Here is a 16,362-nt window from a genome sequence, read left to right on the forward strand (position 1 = left end):
CCTTCCATCCCGGCGGTTCTGTGTGTTCAGGGTGGCGGGACTCGAGGCCGCCTGGCTCTGCTCTCGGTCCCGCAGCCCAGCTCCATTGTCCCGGGGCTGGGGGCGGGCGCTGGGGCCGCCCCCCACAGCTGGGGATGCTGAAACTTTTTTTTCACGTTTCCGCAGTGTCACGATTTCCGCTTCCCTCCTTCAGAGAGAAAAAAAAAAATTAAAAAAAAAAATTCCACGGCCAACCCCCTACCCCGAGCCTGAGCCCGCGCCCAGCCCGAGCCCGGCTCGAGCTCAGGCCGAGCCCAGCCCAGCCCGGCCCCAGCTGAGCCGAGCCCAACCCCAGCCCGCGCCCATCCTGCCCGCCGCGGCCATGGAGGACCCCGAGTCCGCGGAGACCGCAGCACCGCCGGGGCTGAGCTCGCTGCTTCCCCCCCGGGAGTTCCTGCGCTCCCGCAAGGGGCAGCTGCTGCTCGCAGAGTCGGTAAGGACGGGACTCCGGGGCTGGGGGGCTGCGGGAGCCACCCCCGGGCAGCCGGGACTCGAGCCGGCTCCGCCGGACCGACCTGTCCCGGGCCGCTCCCTGTGCGGCTGAGGGGAAAACTGGGGGAAAACAACCGAAGGCACACGGGGGCAACAAGTGAGGGGAAAAATGGGGAACAGCAAGCGAGGGGAGACGGGGGCAACAAGTGAGGGGAAAAATGGGGAACAGCAACCGAGGGGAGTCGGGGGCAACAAGTGAGGGGAAAAATGGGGAGCAGCAACTGAGGGGAGACGGGGGAAACAACTGAGGGAAAAACTGGGAGAAGACAAGCGAGGGGAGACGGGGGAAACAACTGAGGGGAAAACTGTGGAAAGCAACCTAGGGGAGAGAGAGACAACAACCAAGGGGAAAATGGGGAAACCCGAACCGGAATGGGGGAACTGCAGGGCTGTCTCAGAGCATAATGGATTTAGCGTAATTCAGGCAGAGCACGTTAGAGACAAGAACTTGTCACGTTAGACTTCCAGAGCATTAAGCGTGTTTCACTATCGGGGACCCCTTTTCGGTAAAAAAGCGCTTTGATTTCATTTTAAGCTATTTGTGGTGTAATCCAGTAACCACGGGGGCTGCGGTTTGTATTATCGGCTGGTGCCGGGTTAGGGGGCAGCCTGTCCTGAGTGTGTCAGGAAAGACTTTATGAGTTCATGAATTTATGATGTGCGGCATCAGGCCGTGCATCGCGGTCACTCAGCCGCTGTCCCGAGCCCTCCGGAGCCGTGTTTGTCGCTGACCCTCAGAGGGATGCGCTTGGGCTGGAGAGCTGCCCAGAGGGACAGGCCCTGGGCTGCTGAGACAGCGGCTGGGCACCAGCCCAGGTAGGCACAGGGCCAGGGACACCTGGCCTGGATCAGCGTTAGTGTGGCAGCAGGACCAGGGCAGTGACTGTGGTGTGAGACTTTGTGGAATTTTAAGGGTAAAGGCTTAAACCTGACAGCTGAAATAGTACCCATGTGATAGGGAAGGAGATCGCTCACCCCATGGAGAGTGGGTATTTCACACCAAAATTTAGCTACTGAAAGGAAGCTCGTTGATGGAAATTAGATGTTCAACATCATTTTTGCTAGAAATAATGATAAATTCAAACACTAAGTTTGCTGGAGTTTTGGCAGCAGATAGTCAAATATCAGGACAGCCCAAACTGGCAGTCAGGTCCATGGAGCGCTGTTCAGATGTGCAAGGTGTCTCTGGCTACCCACTGTTCTGGCTCAGGTAAGGAAACCAGGATATTCCAGCAAAAGAAAGATAAGGAACAGACAGAAGGAGTCAGGATTGTCTGTGACCAGCTGGTGGGGACCAGCTCTGAGGGTTTGTGAGGCTGTGGGCACTGCCCTGTGGCAGAGAGACGGGGCACAGCCAGATGTGAGGCTGGCTTTGAGAGGAAAGGCATTCACTCAGGAGGTCAGGATGACTTCTGTGGTGGACAAAGCCTTGAACTGGTAGCAGCAGGCTGCGGGCTTTATCAGCTCCACCAAAAAAATGCCAGCTACCCCATCCCTCCTCCAGCTACCCCATCACTCACACAACATCTGGAGTTTACAAAACCACGCATTTGGAAGATACCAGAGCCCAGCTAACCTGGCTCCTTTGGCATGTGTTTTTGTTACATACTTTTACACACACTGGAATTTCCTTTACAAGCTTACAGCCACTAAATGATGGCTTTCAGGCAGTCTGGCTTTTTAACATCTCAGAATGATGACATATTAGAGGAATACTGTTCTGGTCATGGGATCAGACTCACCCTTTTGTTGTCATAGAAAAGTACTGACGATGCCTCCTTGGAGTAATAAAAACTGCTCTGTCTTAACAAACCAGGGGTTTATCCTTTGTAAGGCCACTCGGGGCTTCCCAAGGGCTTGGCTGGCTGAAAGCAGCTCTGAAATCCCATCTGCAGAGAGCTTTCCTTGTGCTCCTTGCAGGCTAAGCCCACGTGCTCAGGACGTGGTTTCCTGGCAGACAAGAGGCAGCAGTAGTTTCTCTCCAGTTGTCTCAGCTTTGCCAGAAGAAGCCCTTGAAGACAGCACAGGCCCCAGAGTAAATACAGCCTGTACACAATTAGAGAAATGCAGTGCCAAATAATTGAAGATGAGTCCAAGTTAAATCTATCATGGTTTAAATCTGTGTTTCATCTTTAGCTTTGTATTTCTCATCTTGAATGTTTAATTTTTCCTCAGACACAGTGCTAATGTGGGGTGGGGTTGGGTTCTGCATAAATGTATGGAAATAATATTCATGGATGCACTTTTTGAACAGTGCCTTTTGTTCAGAAGCAAAGTGGGGTGCTCATCACTGTTACAAATGTCACATTATTCAGCATCTTGGCAGTTCCTCAGAAATGCACTTTATTTCTGCAGCTCTTGAGCCGTTTTTGAAAATAACATTTCCACACAGAGGATCTTTTGGATGTTCAGGTGTGATTTGTTCTGGTGCAGTACCCATGTAAACTGGGCATCTGGGTGCTTCCCCTAGAACAGGCCAGGCTGGGGATGGAGCTGATAATAGGTAGAGGCTTAATTATCTCCAATTTTATTCAGATAAGGAAGATATCCTCCCCCCATCCCCTGTTCCTTTTGATCTCTACAGAATCACAGAATAGTTGGGGTTGTATGGGGCCTCTGGGGAACATCCAGTCCACCCCCCCACTAACCTGCCTGATTAATTTTTTATTCCATCTGGGACATCTGTAAAGACAAAGAAGCAGTAGCATCAAATACATTTATAAGCTTCACTATCTCTCCTAATCCTGTTTATTTTCACTGCCTTGCTCCCTCCATTTTCTAACCACCATTTTTAATCTTACAGGTTACTCTTTTTTCCTTTCTATTCTCCCCTTTTCCATGCCACGGTTTCTTCCACACATTTTAACACTCTTCTTAAGCTACTAATTTTTCCTAACCACTCAAGTTGCTGTGCTGAAGGTCAGCATCTCATCCTCACTCTTTTACACCCTTCAAGAGATGAGTTTTCAATTCCCTGTGTCCTGTGTTGGAACCATTTAACAGCCACTCTCACACTGGCACCAGAGCTTGTCCGGGCAGGATCCCAGTTGTGGATTCTGCTCCTCACCTGGCTGTTCCACTCAAGGCCTGTGGCTGCTTTAATTGGCATCTCCTCAGTCTCCTGAGGCCAGCATGCAGTGGCACTACATTTTCTTTCGTTTTTATAAAAATGCAGTGAGAATAGGTAAAGTTGTGCCACCTTTGTGGTGACATCAAAGGATGTAGAAATCATTGTGCCTGTTTCTCTCCTCTTCTCCTGTCTTTCTCCTGTCTTTTCAGTCTCCTCTGACCTGACCTTGGTAACTGAAACTCCAGATGCTAGGTGTAAACTCTCCTTGGAAGAGGCCCCTGTGCCTTTCTCAGGGTCTGTGGCCAGAAGGCCTCTCCTGCAGCCAGTTCTGAAGGAAGCAGGAATTTCACCTCCTCGACAAGTGCAGCAGAGAAGTAGTAACTGAACAGCAGAGACCACTGAGTGATGCACTTTGTCTGTCTGACAAGAATACAAGAACAAAACGCACTCTTACCCAGAAGATGACACTGCTGCCCACTCGTAAAGCCTTTGGCAAAGCTGTTCTTTCCTGGGGAGGGAGGTGGGAGCAGGTGGTGGGAGCAGGAGATGGGAGCAGGAGATGAGGGGCAGGAGATGAGGGGCAGGAGATGAGGGGCAGGAGATGAGGGGCAGGAGATGAGAGCAGGAGATGAGGGGCAGGAGATGGGAGCAGGAGATGGGAGCAGGAGATGGGAGCAGGAGATGAGGGGCAGGAGATGAGGGGCAGGAGATGAGGGGCAGGAGATGAGGGGCAGGAGATGAGAGCAGGAGATGAGGGGCAGGAGATGAGGGGCAGGAGATGAGAGCAGGAGATGAGGGGCAGGAGATGAGGGGCAGGAGATGGGAGCAGGAGATGAGAGCAGGAGATGAGGGGCAGGAGATGAGGGGCAGGAGGTGGGAGCAGGAGATGAGCAGGAGATGAGGGACAGGAGATGAGGGACAGGAGATGAGGAGCTGGTGCAGTGATGCCTCCCAGCATCCCCATATTCCCAGTGTGTTCCAGCAGGTCTGTTCTCCCTCCTCCAAACGCCTCTGGAGCTGCCATGACCTCAGCACTGCTCAGGCCTCCCTCCCTTCAGGGACATTGTGCTCTCTAACCACTGTCAGGATTGTTTTTTAGGCCTTGAACTACAAACTGGCTGTACAGTAAAGTATAACTTTGTAATGCCTGGCCACTCTAAGAACACAATATTAAGTAATAATTGTATGGGATTAAATGGGAAAGTTACTTTCTGAAACACAATACCCAAGAAGGGTTTTGTGTGAATGAGAGTGTACATAAAAGGTGCTTAGTGAACAGTCAGGCTGCTTTTTTGCCAGGATTTTTTATTATTTTTTTGCCAAGCTATGAAAGGTTCCTATCCTGCTCTTTGCTGCATTAGAGCTTCCTGCATGCAGATATTCCTTCACTGTGAAGCTGGCAGCAGTCACACCAACCTGTCATCAGCAGCTCAGGAAGAGCTCAGACTCAGCTGCTCTCAGTGCTCAGGGTGCAATCCCAAGTGAGGGGAAGAGAAAAAAGCTGTGGTAAATACAAATTGGCAAAACTGATAAAACACTGCTGCTTTTTTTTCCCTCCCAGAAGCTGCAGTGCTTTCTGAAAGTGCTAGAAATGAACTTGCAATGGCATGGAGACTCTCAGACTTCCTCTCTAGCTGCCTTTTTTTTTTAAGCACAGATACAGAGCTCTAACAAAAAACAAGGTCCATTGCTTGACCTTTCTCTGAAGTGACCCTGAAACACACAGCTCCAGGAAAAGAGGTGCAGAGGTTGCACAAATGTGATGTGCAATGGAACATCTGACAGTCCTTGGAGGGGTCAGGTATATTCTGAAAGGTGCTGTTGAGTTTTTAGAGCACCTTTCAGTTTGCAAGATGTTTTTCAGGAAGACTTGAAGCCTGGAAAAGTATGTAGGGAGGTGTCATTATTTCTGAGTACAGAGTGGCACTGCAGTGTTTGTATTGTGGGAGGGGAGGTGTATTTTTAAAATTTTAAGATAACATAGAATGCTTGAGTTAGTAGCAGTGCACTTAAATGGTCAGAAAAGGCACCTGCTCACTTCTGTAATTCAGAAAAGACAGTTATAGGTGATATCCAATATTACTCCAGGAGTCCACAGCTGTGCATTCCAGCTGTCAGAAGAGGAAATGAGCTCTACACAAGGAGAAATGAGAAACATCATCAAAACCCTACAATTTGTGGGCTCTTCTATTGCACAGGGCTGTTCCCAAGCTACCAAGGAAGTTTGGCATTAAAATCCATGTCAGGGCAGTGACAGGAGACAGAAAAGAAGAAAACCAAAGAGCCAGGTGCAGTGCCAAGGTGCAGTGCCATGGTCATCACCTGACAGACCTCGGGCACCTCCTTCCTCCTGATCCTCTGGCTCTTTCCATGGTCTGCCTCCCTCCCCTTCCTGTGCCTTCCCCCAGTGAAGGTATCTAAAAATACCATCTTCCCAATCTTCATTCTCAAAATCTGGTCTGTTCTTTTCTAGACATTTATTTCACATAAAATCTTGAGTGCCTCCAGAATGAGGAATGATGTTTAACTGCAGACCAGTTACCAGTCTTCAGAGTCTTTCCCCTTTACTAATACCATCAGTAATCTACTGAAATCAAATGGGTTCTTGTGAATCAAAAGGTGCCTTTTTCTTCAGTGTGTTTAGAGGTGCAGTTCTCCCCACAAGGGGCTGCTGCCAAGTGGAGAGCAGGACAAGGCTGGAGGGAATCCCACCCCTGAGGGTGGGAAGGTGGGAATCCAGTGACTGACCTTCAGGGCAGAGGAGCAGGCAGCAGGACACTGCTGTCATCTGCCACTCATGCAGGGCTTGGGTTAAACAAGTGACTGGCCTGGGAACCACATTTTAAAATAAACAACTAATATTTCCCCAGCTTCTCTGGGTCAGACCATTCAGAAGGTTGAAATGCTCAGACTGATGTCTCTTCAGCAGCCTCCCTGGCACAGAAGCAGGGATCCCCTGGCACCCCAGCACCTGGGATCAGGGGCTCCTTGGTGTGATCCTGCTCCTCTTTCACCCTGAGTCCAGCTCGTGTGTGAACCTCACGCCTGCCCAGGGCTGAAAGGAGACAGCAGGAGCCTTCCCTGGCACAAATTGCCATAAAGCTGATAAGAACAGACCACAAAGGCTCTTCCTTTCACTTTACACTTGGTCAGGAAAGCTTTTTTCTCAGTGCAAAAGCAGTGAGAGCACAGGAGTTACTGAGGCAAAGAGAATCGAGCTCAAAGGCATCTCTGCTGTGCAGCATCACCTTACATATCTGAAATCTGCCTCTCTGCCTCCCCTCACTGCTCCAGTAGCATGTATGATTTAACACTGCATTGAATCCTCTCTGAAGAGATCACTAGGTTTAGTTCAAGTCTAAGGATCTGCTATTGGAAGGGTTGTGGGCAGTGGGACCTGCCCTGAACCCATCTCCCTGCTGCTGGTCACCCCTACAGCTCAGCCACCACACACCTGCTTTAGCCACAAAAAGGAAGATATTTTTTCAACACCAGAACAAAAAGAAAATGTCATGTATAGATGGTGATTTTTTTTTATTCCAAAAAAGACTGAGAACTGTGGAACTGTGTCTAAATTATGTTCCAGAAATGCAAGTAAAGCAGATTCACAAAGCAAGTGCAGTTTTTGTTCTTTGGGGTGGGAAGGCAGTAGGTGCTGTGATGGGAAGAAGGAAGTCCTCTCTCCTCTTAGGAGTTGTCAAGCTCTGATAAATCCACTTCCCTTTAAAGAGTTCTTACCACTTTTAGCTCATAGGAAGAAAATGCTACACTAAGGATGAGATACAGGGAATGACCTCCCTCTGCTTTATGAAAATAAGAAAAACCTGCAGAGAGGCTTTGTGAGCAGAAAACAACTCAGAATGGGGTCAACATGAACAAATGGGGCAGCTCTTACCAGCTAGCAGGCCCATGCAGAAGTGAGCTCTATAAACTATCCCAGCTCAGTTTCTTAGAACCAGTGAAACAAGAACAATGCATAGACCTTAAATATCATCCCTTACTAAAAATGAAAACAGTTTATTGCAGCTGTTAGCATCCTGCTCAGGCACTGACTGCTTTCCCCAAAACACAGGCTGAGAATAAAGGCTCGGAAATTATTTACACCAAGAAATTATTTCAGTGGAATTGAACTGCTTAGTTGTCCCCTAAACATAAAAGGTTTTTTTGATACATGTATTTGAGGGTTGAATGACCTCTCATAGGAGTAATTACCAATTAATAATTATAGGAACCTTATCAGTCAAGTGTAATGATGATTTTTTTTCTGAAGTTTAGGTGGTCCCCAAGAACCTATAGTAGCAGCAAACAAAGAAATCCACAGAGCTGAAATTTAATGGTAATTCAATGCAAATGCATTGATTACCTTTGCAGGAAGCTACATCTGCCTTTAGATGTGCCACCTGGGGGAAAATAATCCATTTATTTTCAGTGCTGTGTGAGTGGGAATGTTAGTGTCCTGATTTGGAATTAGAAGTTAAAAAAATCTTTGTAATCTACTGCTCAGTCTGTGCTGATCAAAAGCATCCCTGAGCTTTTGGAAGGCAGAGATTTGTCTCCAGGAGGAAAGGCTGGACAGGGCAGCCCAGGTGCAAACTGGTACATAATAATGTGTAATTCAGCATCCTGCCTACTTTTGTTACTTCAAGCTAATTTGATTGAAACAGCAACCAGTTCCCATGCAAGGCAGTTAAACAGGAGGACTGGAGCTTCTTTTTGGAGGTGACCAACCCCAGTACAGCAGCTGAAAATGGTCTTGAGCTTCTCCATGGCTCCCTCACCATCCACTTGTGCAAACACAGTCCAGGAGTGTAGGACAGCACTCTGGTACTGCCTGGTTTAGGTGAAAATGCATTTTCTTCAATTGTTTTGCTGTTGTGAAACTTTCTATTTTGAACCATATTCTAAAGGTATTTCAATTGAGTGCAGAAAATATTGTCATTTTTTATTATTTACTAGAATTAGGATACATTATGGAGATAAAGGAAATCTATGGGAGTTATCTGTCCTATTACTGTCTAAAACAGCTGCCACGCTGGAAAACTGGAACCAGACACTTCCAGAAGTCACAGAACAATTAATTCTTGGCCCTTTTCTGTCCATCATTAGCAGACTTTATTCTTTCAACTCCAAGATTATACATGCTGAGTTACTTCAGGCTGTCTGAGCACTGATTTGGGTTTCAAATGAGAGCTGTCACAGCTGAAAGCTTAGAGCTCTGCTTGCTTGGCAACACCCCACTCTATTTTCAGAATTATGTTGTCAGAGCTGTTTACAATCCAGAGCAAATTACTGACTTCGAGAGGTGCAAATGCACGCAGCGCTCCGGAAAAGTGATTTCACACACGTGGAAATAAACACCCTTACTTCAGATTTATTCTGGGCTGAACAAGAAAAATCATTTGGCCCAATGAAAAATAGAAAAAGTAGGATGCTGAAGCTATGCCAGCAGCAGCAGCAGCCCTGACAGAAATACACAGGGAAAATAACACTTCAAAGCTGCTCAGCTGCCTACGGCTCTGCTGTTCCATGCAAATAACTTCGAGTTTTCCCTTTACTTTAGGTGCTGTCATTTATCATCTTTATCTGCTATATTGCATCTCTAGCAGCTTCTTTCATGATGGCACCACTCCTAGAGTTTCTGCTGGCACTGTTTCTTTTTTTTGCCTACGCCTCCAAGCTTAATGAGAAGTTTAAAGGAGTCCACTGGCCTTTGGCGGTAAGTGAGATGTGCAACAGAAACCTTCAGATTTAATTGTGCAGTGAGAGGGGAGGGAAAGTGGCTGGGCAGGAGTTCAGGGTCACTGTAATAATTTTACTGCTCTCTTAGAAACTTGTCCCTGCTGCCTCTGCTTCAGAAGGTCCCAGAGCACTCTAAACTATGCTCTGCTCTGCACCTCAGCTTTTTGAGTGCTGACACAAAGCATGGCTTTATCAAAGCACAGAATGTATGCCCAGTTCCAGGCAGATGGCTTAGGACCAGCATCAGCCCAAGTCTGACTGCTGGGGGCTCCTTATTGCCACCCTTGCAGAGGGGGAAGCAGGTGTATTGTTGATAATGGGCAGACTTTGTCAGGCTGTGATTAAATTCTCAGGTAGAGTTACACCCACAGACAATCTGAGCTGCTCTGGGAAGGGGCAGCTCTGGCCAGTTCATGCTCACAAAGGAGCCCAGTGGCTGCTGGGGCTGCAGGAGAGCCCTGGCCACTGGATGTCCCTGCAGTCTCAAATATCACTGCAAAGGGAGCAGCTGCCTTGCAGTACAAATACTTCAAAAAACCCTGCTGATCTTATCAATCTCGATTCTCTTTTGGTGCCATCAGTAGTTCATTGCAGTGAGATTTGAATTTGAGCTCTCAGTGTATAAAAATAACTTCAGCAAGGCCACTTGTAGATAAAACAATATCACTGACTTTGGCTATGACTGTACACAGCTCTCAGCTGGTAATCTCTGTTCCATCATTTTCCCATTTTCTACATGCATCCGGTTCCAGAACTAGGACAAAAAAGGCACTTGTGTGTTTATTATGGCCATTACCATAACATATTGCAGGCACACAATGTAGATAACTGACCTTGTCCTGACTTCAGAGGAGTCAGGTTTCTTGCAGGATTTGTGCTTTGAGACAAATCTGACTCCTCCATCTGTTCTGGGAAAGCAGAAGAGCTAATTGTGAACAGAGCTGAGGGTGCCTTTATTGCAGCCCTCATGATTTGGACGTGCCCTGGGACACAGCTCTGTGTTTAAAGCTCACTGCAGAGATGTCCCTGCTGGTGTGACAGGGCACAGCTCAGCAGGACATACCCCAGGGATCACACCAGGCACGGGCTCCTGGGGCAGGCTGGTGGATGTGAGAAGTACAAATCATTCCAGCACTAACCCAAGTGTTTGGTTCCTGAATGAGGAGTTGCACAGACAGGTCTCCCAGGAGATCACCACACAGCCCTGCATCCACAGAGATACAGGCACCTGTTCCCACAGAGCTGGGACCTCCTGAGCCTCTGGTGCCACGGGAGTTCTGCTCCAAGGAGTTCTGCACAAGGTTTTTAAGGCATTTCAAATGATCTTTCCATTAAAGCCCTTGCTGTGCTCCAAGGCAAACACCCCACACAGCCCTTCTTCCCAGGCTGAGGGAAGGTCTGCCTGACACAGGCAGGGTAGCAGCAGGATTTATCCCAGCATCTTTAAGAGGAGAAGTTTATGCCAGGGTTCAGGTCTTCTGTTATTTAGAACTATTTCACAGATGAGCAGTTCCTCCTCTGCAGCAATCCAGGCTGTGGTCACACGCCAGCAAAGGCACTGATGCAGCAACAGAGGGGCTGAGTGTTAGTTCCCAGGATGGTTTTAGAGGAAATCCTTGACCAGTCTGAGGGCACCATTGCTTCTTCCACAGGATTTCTTGCGCTGTGTCACCGCTGCCATCATTTACTTTGCCATTTCAATTGCTGCTGTCTCAAAATACAGCGATGGAGCATCGAAAGCAGCAGGGGTGAGTAGGCATGAGCTTTCCACCTAAGTGCTGTGCTGAACTGAGTGCACTTCAGTACATGGATGCACTTAAAAAACAGTTTAAATATCACCCCACTGCAAGTCATAGACGTTTCTTCAATTAAACGAGAATTAATTTGCTTAAAGCAGAGAAGAAATGGTCACTTATTCAGGAAAACATGTCTTGAACCAATGAATAGTTTTTTCACCCTAACAGAGCTGCTCAGTGCTAACTGTACCCTTAGGGAAGGCACCTATTCTGCTTTTTAATTTTACTAGCTGCTCTGCAAGGAGTGTCAAGATCCTTGAATGGAGGGAATAATAATGATGATGATGATGATTTAAAAAAAAACCTCAAACCTGTAACTGCTAAGGCCAGTCTAAATTAAGTAATTTCAACCTCTCTCCTGCTTAGTTTTATTTGGATGAGTTGAAACAAGAGCAGTGTCATTTTACCCTCCTGTACAAGGACTGCCCAGGAGAGAGCCTTCACCCATCAGCATTTTGAAATACAGAAATACAATACAGCCCCTGCATCTGCAACTTGACTCTAAGCATCAATAATGTATGCAACATAAATAAAATTTGCATAACAATTTTTTAAACTTGGGAAGAACAGTGCCCAGTGGTGTGGGCCAGCAGCCCTTCCCAAACCATCCCACAACACAAACCCAAATCTTGTTTAATCTTTGTCCCTGCAGTGAGCCATGGAGCAATGGAGTTTGCTCAGCTCAGGCTCCTAGACCAGCATCCAGCTTGGCACAACTCTGCTGCTCTGTCACTGGAGAGAGAATTCCAGAATCATTTTAATCTGTCTAGTTCACTCAGCAATAGACTCATCTCCTTGCAAACAAGTGGAAAATTATTTCCCAAGAAATGGAGGTGATTCCTTGGTGGCAGAGGTGCCCTGGGACAGTGGAGGTGCAGGAGGTGCTGATGTCCAGAACAGGCCCAGAGCCCAAGAGGGCTGCAGCCTGGGGCAGGGATAAAGACACCCCTGGTCACTTCTCAGGCTCCCAAAGCAGCTGTAATTCAGGTGATACCAACGTGTCACAAACCATTTCTCCTCCCTGCCTTTTTGGAAAGGCACGGGCCAAAAAAACCATGGAGTTTTTCCTGTGTGGGTTTGGTTGGGTTTGGTTGGGTTTGGTTTGTCCTGACAGACTGGAGCTGTTGTTAAGGAGAGCATTATTCTGCCCTTGCAGGTGTTTGGGTTTGCAGCCACCATTGTGTTTGCCATTGATTTCTACATCACCTTCAATGACCTGGTCACTTTCCTCAAGCAAGGCAGCTCCGATTCCCCCGAGGGGCACAAGACAGAAGGTGGGTAAAATTCCCTGCTTGTCACACGAGCTGCAGTGTGAGATTTCCCTCTCCATTTCACCCTTTGCAGGGAGCAAGAGCTCTTGCTCAGTAAGAACAGTTTCTATTCTTGGGTTTGTCTGCCACAGCTCTGCTCAGTTAGGAAGCTGCAAATGGAATTCCAGTGATTTATGAAGATAACCTGCAAGCCAGGAATGTGAAGTTTCTCAGAGTTTCACATCTAACTTTGAAAAGCCCCAGATCCAATTATAGAAATCACCATGCAGTACAGATTTTCTTTCCCTATTAAAATGTCTTGCTGTAAAAACAAGCAAACTTCTACCTTTTTTTTTTTTTTTGTAACTTATAATTAACATCCATTAATCCACAGCTTTTTGTGTCCAAATAGTGCTTTTCTCTTTATCATTTCCTTATCATGATAGTCTCTTAAAATATTTGACCATTTGTGGGCAAATGACCTTAAAATCCAAGGGTCAAACAGCATAAAATTAACAAGGTTGCTGTCAATTTTTTTTCTACTATAGTCTACTTCAGATCAGACCGATCCACTTAGATCCACAAGATAAAAAAAAGATGTTGGGTGTTCAAAGCCAGTTCAGGTCAGGACAGGGGTAGTCATTCTGTAGTTTCCAGGAGCCCAAATCAGGCATCATGTCCCTGTGACTTCTTATTGCACCCACATGGATTAAAAAGACTGCTCCACACTTAAAAGCAAATAAAAAATATCCCAAATTCCCCAAAAACACCTCATCTAAAACCCCTGAAAAACCAAACACCCAAGGTGTGTATGGAATCCTAGGAGGTGATCAGCAGCACTGACTGTCTCTTCTGGGGATTTTAGGAGACTGTTCAGTGTTTTTTCAAGCTTTAGACTGAAAAGAGAGACAAAGGAAAAAAAGAATAAAAGGAACAGGAAGCAGACTGTAAAAGGTAAAAACTGAACTGCCCTCAGAAGATGCTCAGGTGGCAAGGATGCAGAATTAGGATACAGATTAGATCTAACTCCCCTGGAGATGGAGGCACAAATACATAAACTCACAGAAGTGCAGTCACACAGCTCCGTGTTGGTGTTTGTGCCATGCAAGGAGGGCTCAGCCCTGCAGCCCCAGCTTGTGCTTCCACAGGGGCTCCTGAGTGCTGAGGCCAGAAGGATGCAGCTCTGTGGGCCTGCTGGGGTTGCTCAGCGTCTCAGAGGTGGAGGGCTGCTGAGCACACAGCAGTGCCCAGAGCAGCAAGGATGCCAGCAGGGCCTCTCAGCAGCATCTCCCAACTCCTTCAAACACCATTCCAGGTCCCACCACCTCAGCAAGAGCTGTCATTTCACAGGGGTGTTCATTCCCAGCCCCACTGTGTCCTTGCAGGCACATCCTGTCAGCACAGCCTCTCTGTCCCAGCCAGAGCCACAGCTGGGGGGGTTTCCAGTTTGCATTTTCACTTTTGTTCCTTGTTTCACTCCTCAGATGAGAACTCCGACTCTGACTCAGACTGAAGAACCAAACACCAACCAAGCGTGAAGGGAAGATGATCAAGCACTTTCCTCTTTGCTGAATGCACTGCCAGTTGAAATACTCCCTCATTTCAGCCCCTTTCCACTTCACTGTTAATGGAATCACCAGAGCCCAGACAGGGCAGTGATGTGGAAAAGGAGACTGCTCCCAGTGCCATTGAACACTCCTTGGCAAGTACAGATCCTACAGCAGATCTGTCCAAACAACACAGCTCAATTCTCTGTTGCCCCTCCCCACCCAGCACATCCCTGTCCCAAGTAAGTGGGAACAGCATTTTTAACATTTACAGCTTTTAATGTGCTTTCATCATTCCAAACCTTTAACACTTAGAGCTTTTCTACTTCTTGACATGCCAAAGAGGAGAGGTTTGGATGCCTGTTTTTATTTTTCTTGATTAACTAACAGTATTTCTTTATCCAGTCTGAATACTCCAAGCACTGAAGGCAAGGAGTGCAGTTAACACATTGGTGTCAATACCTTTGTATCTCCTGTCTATCTGTGACAAGGAAAAGTGACAACTGGAAATCTGCAGCAAGAGCAAACCTCAAAGTATAATGGTGCTGCAGGACAGCTGGCTCATAAAACCCTCAGTATCCCTTGTTTAAAGCTGCTTGGATGGAGTCACATCCCCTCTACTGCAATTTCACCACAGGATGGGGTGGAGCAGGTGAGGCAGCTCTGGCAGCCCGGTCCTGTTGTTGTGGAAGCCCTGGGAAGGCAGGCTTGGCAAATGCCTCCCAGCAGGGCCTGCCTGGTGACACCTGCAGGTGTTTGTGCCCCAGGCACCAGTGCTGATGTCCTGCTCTGGGCCATGGCCACTGCTGCTGCCACACTGAATGCACCCAGGCCCCAGGAGGGCAGTGCCCCCTCCCCACTGTGAAAAGGCCAAGAAACAGCCCCAAACTACAGAATGTCTGCAATGAATTCATCTCCCCAGCCCCCTTTTTCAGTGGGGCTGGGTGGGGTGGGTTGGTTGGTTTTTCTCCCCTGGAAGGATGTGATTTATCTTGTGGTGGGGCATTCCAGGCAAAAAGCCCTCAGAATGTCCAAGCTGTTTTCACAAGTAGCACAACCTACCCTGGAATATCTGTGTCCATTTATAGACACTTGGGAATGCTTGGGAAGAGCGTGGCACGCTCCTCACAGGTGGCCTCACACAGGTCTGTGACAAAGAAACCTCTATGGATGTTTTAAAAATGAATACAGTGCCAGAACAGGTGTGATTAAAATGAGGGCAGATGGTACTAACACAGTAAGTGAAAACCAGGGATGAAAGAATAAAGGCAGATTTCCTTTGGAATGAAATCAGCACCTGGGTTCCAGTTCCCTGTGGCAGCTGCCAGCAGGACAGGGGAGCTGGCAGGGACCAGGGGGTGCTGCTCAGGCTCAGAGTTGTCCAGCAGGCAGCTCCCACATCTCCTGCTTCCTGACCACTGACAGAGTAAATGCAAAACAAGTGGTTGCTTCTAAATGGGACAGACAATCTCTGATTTATGAGAAAGATTTCTTTGAACCTTTTCCTGTATGAAACCCCGTGTTTCTCTTTCTTCTCTTGTCATATTTTACTGGCACACACTGTGATGTTCAGGGGACCTGGGCTCATTTTTATACTTGTTTTGTATTTCTCTTTTTTTTAAGTAAAAAAATGTACTGCATGTCACAGCTGGAGACGTGGTTAATATTTAGAAACCATGCTGGATTAAACATCTTTTAATAGAAGTGTTGGGTGTCTTTACTTACTTGAAGAGCTGATTTTGCCTGCTTACCTGATTTTGGTGCTTTGCCTCTGCCCAGCACGAGGGACTGTGACTTCAGGAATCCTAAATCTCTACTGGGGAAGGGGCACAGCTCAGAGCCAGCCCTGGGGACCAGCCACAGGTCAAACCTCTTCCTTAGGGCATGAGATCAAAAAATTTAACCAAGAATTTGTTCTAACTATTGAGGAGACATTGTGGATTCAGTGCTCTCTCTTGGCAACCAATAACCCTGTAAACAGCAAAGTCCCCTTCAGGTTCATCCCTCACAAACCCAAAATATACTGAGGTTTTCTGGTCATTTTTTCCATGTTGGTTTAAAGTAAACAGGCATCAAACAAAATGTTCATTAGTTACTTCAGGAGTGCTTTAGCAGCTTGCAGTGAGGTGCCTGCCCAGAGAATTTCCTTACAGGCTTTTTAGTCCTTGATGGCTCAGGTTATTTCAAAGCAGTTTGCTCCCAGGGCCAAGCACTTCTGTAAGATCCCAGCCTTTTGTTGAAAAAGATCTGTTCCCATGACTGAAGGAAAACATGGTTCTGTATCTTAGGGATATAAAATTTCAGAAAATCAGATTTAAAATAATTACTTCAAAGCCAGTTTGGATTGGGGTGGAAGGGGCTGACTCAGTCTTCTGCCCATATTCTGCCACTAATACTGCACCAAGTTCAGGCTCTGGGGCACGTGGAGG

The 16,362-nt window shown here is 47.3% G+C and overlaps 1 protein-coding gene across 1 annotated transcript; it reads left to right on the forward strand.

Annotated features, from left to right (window-relative positions):
• The first annotated feature begins 361 nt into the window (after positions 1-361).
• Positions 362-15,637, forward strand: CMTM3 (CKLF like MARVEL transmembrane domain containing 3). The gene is made up of 5 exons (XM_066557483.1): positions 362-472; positions 9,162-9,317; positions 10,993-11,088; positions 12,293-12,410; positions 13,871-15,637. Exons 1-5 carry the CDS (start codon positions 362-364, stop codon positions 13,897-13,899), a joined length of 510 nt encoding a protein of 169 aa, XP_066413580.1. The 3' UTR covers positions 13,900-15,637.
• Positions 15,638-16,362: the final 725 nt, after the last annotated feature.

Source organism: Molothrus aeneus, chromosome 11 (genome assembly GCF_037042795.1).
Source record: "Molothrus aeneus isolate 106 chromosome 11, BPBGC_Maene_1.0, whole genome shotgun sequence".
In the NCBI taxonomy this organism is placed as follows: domain Eukaryota; kingdom Metazoa; phylum Chordata; class Aves; order Passeriformes; family Icteridae; genus Molothrus; species Molothrus aeneus.

What these genes read in the sequence shown, in the direction of transcription:
- CMTM3 (XM_066557483.1), top strand. Translation starts at nt 362, where the DNA reads ATGGAGGACCCCGAGTCCGCGGAGACCGCAGCACCGCCGGGGCTGAGC. An exon ending in GAGTCCACTGGCCTTTGGCG is followed by an intron (nt 9,318 to 10,992) that starts GTAAGTGAGATG and finishes CTTCTTCCACAG; the next exon opens with GATTTCTTGCGCTGTGTCAC. An exon ending in CGAGGGGCACAAGACAGAAG is followed by an intron (nt 12,411 to 13,870) that starts GTGGGTAAAATT and finishes TTCACTCCTCAG; the next exon opens with ATGAGAACTCCGACTCTGAC.